The sequence below is a fragment of the Arachis ipaensis genome, chromosome B08 (genome assembly GCF_000816755.2).
Source record: "Arachis ipaensis cultivar K30076 chromosome B08, Araip1.1, whole genome shotgun sequence".
NCBI lineage: Eukaryota > Viridiplantae > Streptophyta > Magnoliopsida > Fabales > Fabaceae > Arachis > Arachis ipaensis.
In genome coordinates, this window is record NC_029792.2 from 117,409,010 (window position 1) to 117,416,711 (window position 7,702).

Genomic DNA, 7,702 nt, shown 5'->3' on the forward strand with positions numbered 1-7,702 from the left:
TTTATTTATGTTTCTAAATTAGTATAATTATGTATTATTCATTAAATATTAATTATAATAAAGATATTTTTTATAAAATAATTTAGAATAGAGAATAGGAAAGTTCATTTTGGAGGAAAAACGGAGTCATGAGAGATTGACACCTCACCTTTATTAATTGGGGGAAAACCCAATTTTAGTATATTAAGTAGATTAATGATTCAAAAATGGAATCCTTAGAGAATTCTCCTAGTGTTTCAACGGAGGAAGAAGATCTGGTGCAACGCAGCACCAAAAAAGTTAAAACACGCGACGAAATGGATTTGAATCAAGGGATGATATGGAGATTCCCCATGAGAACACTGAGAATGCCGTAGTGAGGCCCAAAGCTACATACAAGGAATCTTTGCTGAAACCATCTGGTTCTATAATGGAAGATGATATGGATCTTCATGAACAAACGGATGAAGATTCTCCGAGGAGGATAGATAGTATAAAGATAGTGACGATCACTCTGACAAGGAGAAATCCTTTAATCCTTGCCCCACTATCAAAGTAACCCAAGAAGAATTCGAGGAATGGTGCAAACCGTGGTGAGCATCCCTCATCGTAAAAGTCTTGGGAAAGAGAGTCAACTTAGGCTTCATGGAGCAACGTTTAAAAAGAGACTGGGTCAAAAAAGGTACGATTAATGTTATTGATATGGACCGTGATTATTTTTTGGTTTATTTTTCAGATGAAGATGACTATTCGCATGCACTGACGGGAGGACCTTGGATTCTGGGCATTATTTAATTGTCCAACGTTGAAGGCCTTTTTTTCTGGAATCTGAGAAAGCAGTTCGCAAAATAGCAGCTTGGATACGCATACCGAATCTCCCGATCGAGTTGTACAACCATCGCTTTCTATGGAGAGTGGGATCGACCATTGGTACGATGTTGAAAATAGATAGAGCTACGTCTATGTATTCGAGAGGAAGGTTTGCCAGAATATGTGTTAAGATTGACCTCACTAAAAAGCTAGTCCCCAAAATTTCTGTTCTTGGGAGTATTCTCAATATTGAGTATGAAGGTCTACATCTTATTTGCTTCAAGTGCGGTCTTTATGGTCACCGTTCAGAACAATGTAGTGAACCGACAGAGGATATGGAGGAAGGATGTGGCGTTTCGGGGTCCGGGGGAGACGGGAGCAGATCCTATGAACAGAATATCATTGCATTGATTGAGGACCAAAATGAAAATAGCATAAAATTTGGTGAACAAAATCAAAGGAGATATGATCAAAGCCCCCAAATTTTGGGCCCTGGATGATGGTAAGGAAACAATTTAGAAGGAAATCGAAGAGATTTGCGACTAACCAAAAGAGTAATTATTATGGCAAGGAATCCTTAAATAATATGGAAGGAGAATATAATAGCACTATCCAGGGAGAAGAATCAGGGTCCAGATTCAATGTTCTATTGGAGGAAGGTTTGGATAATATGCAAGGATTGCATGGCAATAACAAATCTAAAGGAAATGACCAACCAAGCATTATAAAAAAAAGGGCCCATCAGCAAGCTAAACAAAAAGAAAATGGGCCATTCATAAAAGCCCATGGCAAGATCTTAAGACAAGGAGCTGGGAAGGTGAATAAAAAAGGCACACTTATAAAAGATAGGCCCACTAAAGTTGAAAAAGGAACTAATGTTTCTTTTAAGAAGACCGAACAAGAACATGCCACTTCGGAGCCCCAATTGGCAATTTCAAAACATGGAATTTCCTCCTCTAGGGATCCTAATGTTGTTGCCATGGAACTTGAAATGCTTGAAGATATGAGAAGAATCCAAAAGGAGCAGTGGAAGATCTACGAAGAATCCAAAACACATGAAAAGTTCATGGAATCACATGTTGTGACAAACAGTTTCATCACCCAAGTCCCTGGCCAGATTGCAAAAGAGAGAGGTCCATCTCCCGATAGCAGGAACCCAAAAAATCCAAAGGAAAAGCCACCTGATCAACTCATGGAGGATGTGGTGATACACTCATCAAGTAATGGGCACAGGGTATTTGCCCAGGTTCAATAATGGGTTAGTTACCCTCTGTCTCTCCTTGTCTAGTTATCCATGAACTTCATCAAAGATATCAACAAAGAGTTTAATGCTAGTTTCTGCATTTTATTAGAAACTCATATCAGTGGGCAACGAGGTGAAGCGGTTTGGAAAAAAATGGGTTTCGATGGTCATTTTATTAAGGAAGCAAGAGGTCAATCTGGTGGTATTTGGTGTCTATGGGATAGCAGCAAATGGAAGGTTGATATTCTTGCTCACAATTCTCAGATGGTGCATATGAAAGTCAAGTCTGGGTCCTCGCCATACTATTTTTTAACAGCGATTTATGGCAGTCCCCAGAGAATTAATCGGAACTACCTATGGGATGATATTAGATCGATACACAATGAGATTAACTTGCCGTGGTGCCTTATTGGAGACTTTAATGCCCTGTTACATGATCATGAGCGTCACGATGGGTCCAATAGCAACAGCAGAGGAGCATGCCCTGATTTTCAAGCCTGCGTATCTGATTGTGGCCTTCTTGATTTGGGGTACTCGGGATGGCCGTTTACTTGGAAGCGTGGAAACTTGGTTGAGAGTCTCGACCGTGGCTTGAGCAACCTTGATTGGTAGATCATCTTCCCTACTGCTCACATCAAACACTTGCCTGGCCTCAAATCGGACCACTCCCCCTTATGTCTCCACTTAGCAAATGATCGACAAGAGACCAAACAAAGACTCCCTTTTAGGTTTCAAGCAGCTTGGCTATCACATCCGGATTTCACCCATATGGTTAATAGTAATTGGAAGATAGAAGATTCTTGGAATAACGGTCTGAATGCTTTTAGGACAAGCCTAAAAAAATGGAATACTGATGTGTTTGAAAATATTCTTAAAAGAAAGAGTAAGATTTTGCGCAGGCTACAAGGAATTTCAAATAAATTACAAATCAACAATTCCTCATATCTCCATAAGCTTCAGGCTAACCTTTGGAGAGAGTATGAAGAGATTCTGGCTCAAGAAGAAATTCTGTGGTTTCAGAAGTCAAGAGTCAAGTGGATTTAGTGCGGGGATCACAACACGAAATACTTTCATGGATCCACCATGGCAAGGAGAAGGAAGAACAGAATAGAGTCCCTCCAAGATCATGATGGTAACTGGGTATCTGATAAACTTGCTTTAGAACAAATGGCAACTGCTTTTTATATTGATTTATTCAATGATGATTGCCCTGATATTCCATATATTATGAATAACTCTTTTCCTACTCTTAACCATGATGATATAAATATCATAGGGGGCAGGGTAACTCATATGAAAATAAAAGAGGCTATTTTTAAAATGGGGGGCTTGAAAGCACCCGGTATTGATGGTATACATGCTATTTTTTACCAGAGTTAATGGGATAAAGTTGGGGCTGATCTGTATTTTTTAATTGTGAATATTTTTAGCCATCCTGAGCAGGTGGAAGATATTAATGAGACTCTAATTACATTTATCCTAAAAGTGGAGCCAGTTGTCAATCTGAAACAAATGCGCCCAATAAGTCTTTGCAATGTTTCTTATAAGATGGTGACCAAGATCATCTCCATGCGGCTCAGGAAAATTATGGAGAAATTAGTTAGCCCAAACTAATGCAGTTTTGTTCCCGGAAGGCAGAGTTCTGATAATATCATTATTGCACAGGAGGTCATACATTCTATGAGAAGTAAGAAAGGCAACAAGGGTTGGATGGCTATCAAGGTTGACCTAGAAAAGGCATACGACAGACTCAAATGGACTTTTATTAAAGAAACTCTTATTGATATTGGCTTCCCCTCTCATCTCATTGAGTTGATCTGTTCATGCATCTCAACCACCAAAATGAGATTGCTTTGGAATGGAGAGACACTGGATGAATTCCGTCCCACCAGAGGCATTCGCCAAGGGGATCCAATGTCTCCATATATTTTTGTTCTATGCCTAGAAAGGCTATCTCACCTTATTCAAGCGGTGGTTGACAACAATTTTTGGAAGCCTATTAGGCTCAACAAGGACGGCCCTGTGCTTTCCCACCTTTGCTTTGTAGACGATCTTATTCTGTTTGCTGAAGCGAATATGGAGCAGGCTGATGTCATCCATAGAGTCTTGGAAGTGTTTTGTGCTAGTTCAGGACAGCGTGTTAGCAAGGATAAAACGAGGATCTTCTTCTCCAAGAATGTCGGTCACAACATTAGATCTGAGATTAGTGATAAGCTACAGTTCGCAAGAACTGAGGATCTTGGAAAGTACTTAGGTGTTCCAACAATTCATTCAAGGGTCACCAAAAATACATATAAAGAGATTGAAAGCAAGCTAAATGCAAGGCTTAACAGTTGGAAAGCGTCTTCCCTCTCTCTCGCAGGAAGAACTACTCTGGTGAAATCAACTCTATCTTCTATTCCTACATATACAATGCAATCTGCTATTTTATCTATATCTACTTGTAATGCTATTGACCGTAAATGCAGGAACTTTCATTTGGGGTGAGACAGACAACTCAAAAAAAGTGCATCTGCTGAATTGGAACACCATAACTAAAGCAAAACAGTCGGGAGGTCTAGGACTGCGGCATGCAAAGGACCTAAACCACGCGTATATGATGAAAGCTGGTTGGGGGCTTATTGAAAGCAAAGATTCCTTATGGGCAAGAGTTCTCAGAGCAAAATACAAATGTGGCAATGACATTATTCCACAAGTTGAGAGAAGACGCAGTGATTCAAACCTTTGGAAGGGGATCTGCTTAGCTTGGGAAGATGTGGAAAAGAATATGGTGTGGAGAGTTGGTGATGGCTCTCAAATTAAGTTCTGGACACATAACTGGATCCCAAACATTGGAAGATTGAGCCAACAAACATTACAGGTAATTAATGAAGTCGATTTAAATATATCTCTAATTGATGTCCTTTCGGCTTCAGGCGGCTGGGACGTTATCAGATTAAAGGAGTGGCTGCCAGATGATGTGATTAGCAAGATAATGAGCCTTGTTCCACCATCCCCTTGGAGAGCGGAGGATTATGTAGCCTGGGCTCCCTCTTCGGACGAATCATTCAGCTTAAAAACAGCCTACCACGTCATTCAAAATGACCAGGTGTCACATGATCGAGTGTTCAAGCTTGCATGGAGTTGGAAGGGACTTGAAAGGATTAAATCCTTCATCTGGCTGGTAGCGCATGATGCTATCTTGACCAACATAGAGAGAAAACGAAGACACCTAACACACAATGATCAGTGTCCAAGATGTCACATAAATGAGAAAACAAGTCTACATGTGCTAAGAGACTGTTCCTTTGCCTCTCTTGTATGGCAATCTCTTCAACCCAAAGACCAAGTGAAAGAGTTTTACAATCTTGGCGGACACGATTGGCTCATTTACAACCTCTCCAAGACAAATGATTGGCCTTACACCTTTGGGGTTGCGATTTCCTCCCTATGGTACTTCCGCAACAAATTTATCTTTAATTTAAAGGAATTGTCACTCACCCAGCAGCCGTGGCAGAGTCCATTAAAGTGAGGAGCTCTGAGATAAAAAGAGCCTTGCATAACCTCATCATACCAAAGCAAGTCACTAATTCCACAGGTTGTCTTGTTCGTTGGTATCCCCCTCCTGACAGTATAATCAAGATTAACGTTGATGGTTCATACTTTTCCATCAACAACAATGCTATTTGTGGCGGAGTTGTCCGAAATTATTTAGGCAAATTTCTAAAGGCGTTCACATGTAATATTGAAAATTGTTCTATTATGCATGCAGAATTATGGGGGGTCATTAAAGGACTCCAACTGGCCATCACTCACAACTGGAACCATGTTATCATGGAATGAGATTCTCTCACTGCTATCAACTTCATTAAATATGGATGCCCTGCCCTTCACTCTTGTGCATCGCTTGTACAAGAAATCCGAATCTTATCAAGTCGCATCCAACAGGTGAATTGGAACCACACTCTCCGCGTAGCAAATTTAGTAGCGGACATTCTAGCAAAGAAGGGGCAATCAATGTCGCTGGATCTCCACATCCTCGAAGATTCTATCCTTGACATATTCAATGCTCTTTCTTCTGATTGTATGGGTTCTCTTAGATTGAGAGGGACTCTTTAGGTGGTGTTTTTTTCTTATAGTTTGGTGTATTTTTTCTTTCTTTTTGTTGTTTTCCTCTCCTGTTGGGGTCGTTGACCCCTCTTTTTTTCTCCACAAAAAAAAAAAAAAATAATAAAACAAAATTCCTATTCTTATGCTCCAACCCTTCCTTTGCTACTCCGTCTTTATATACTGACTTCTTTAGTCATTTTTTCATTAGCCCATTATTTATTTTTTGAAATTTTCTATTGTTTTTCAGAAAATTTCAATTTAACATTTGAATTTTTTTTTCGGCCAAATTTTCACTAGAGCAGAGACGTCAAACATGCACATGGGAGAGGAGAAGCATGCATCAGTTGTGAACAAGAAGACAGAGGGCACACGCGGCACGAATTCTATAATCCCTCTCCAACAAAAAAAGCGACAAGATGATTGACGTGTTTCAGTCGGTAAAAAACGCGACATCCAAACTAACGTATATTTTGAGTAAATATAATCTACAAATATCACATTTGTAATTTGTGTAACCTATTTTTAAATATCACATTTTAGAAACTATGAAAGACTTTTTCTTTATGCAAGACAATTTCTGACTAAGTACCACTACTTATTGATAGTCAATAGTGGTAAAGTTCATCAACCATGGCTTGTCTCTACCCAAAGTGGACTAAAAGGCTTCCACATAGAGAATTAAGGATTGATATGTATGATAATAAAGGGTAATGCAAGAATATAAATTATTAGAGCTCACAAAATAAAACATGAAGAGAGAGACTTATATGCCTTTTTCTTAAATAATAGAAAATTAAGCCAAGGTAGTAGTAGTACTGATGCAAGCCCCTCACAAGGCCGAGCAACAATACTGAAACTAAATAAGGCCATGAAGATGCGACCGGTAAGGATCTAAGCCAAAGTCACAAAAGAATCAGAAAGCCTCCTTGTGGTGCTAATAGAGTACTCTAGTAGAACTTTGATGGGAAAAGTTAGTTAAAGCAGAAGAAAATAAAATGTGAACCTAGGAATGAAAGTGGTAAGAGAGAATTCATAATGAATGCTGAGTCTTCTCTCTGAGGCTTGAAAGCATGGATGGTGGTTACTATTTAATTGATATCACTCAAAGGTATTATTTAATAGTTTATTTGTATTTAAATGATTATAAGAAAGAGTGCCCAGTTCTCTATTTGGTTATACCACACATGATCTCTTTAATTTACTGCATGATAGCCAGTGAAGTGGGGTGTACTCGACAAATATAAATTTTGTAACATAATCAAGTTTAACATATGGACTCTATTTTTTGTTTAATATTAACATTAACATCAATTAAGTCTTATCACATAGGCAGAGTCACCTAATATTTCAAATAATATCAATGTTTATCTAGCTGTAAATCATATCTATAAGTCACAAAAAAAAATCATGTCTATAAACATGCAATTTAAATCTAACTCCATTTAAACAGTTTTGTCCATGGTAACTACTCAAATGAAGATGGCAAAAACATCTTTTTATAAAGATGCTTTATTTAAAAGTGTAACTTATTTATTTAGCCATATTTTAAACAAAGATGACACTTTTTTAAATATCAAAATT

The 7,702-nt window shown here is 38.6% G+C and overlaps 1 protein-coding gene across 1 annotated transcript; it reads left to right on the plus strand.

Annotated features, from left to right (window-relative positions):
• Positions 1,670-6,088, plus strand: LOC107613288. Its single transcript, XM_016315224.2, has 2 exons — positions 1,670-2,047; positions 2,142-6,088. The coding sequence occupies exons 1-2, from the start codon at positions 2,044-2,046 to the stop codon at positions 2,642-2,644; spliced, it is 507 nt and encodes a 168-aa protein (XP_016170710.1). The 5' UTR covers positions 1,670-2,043; the 3' UTR covers positions 2,645-6,088.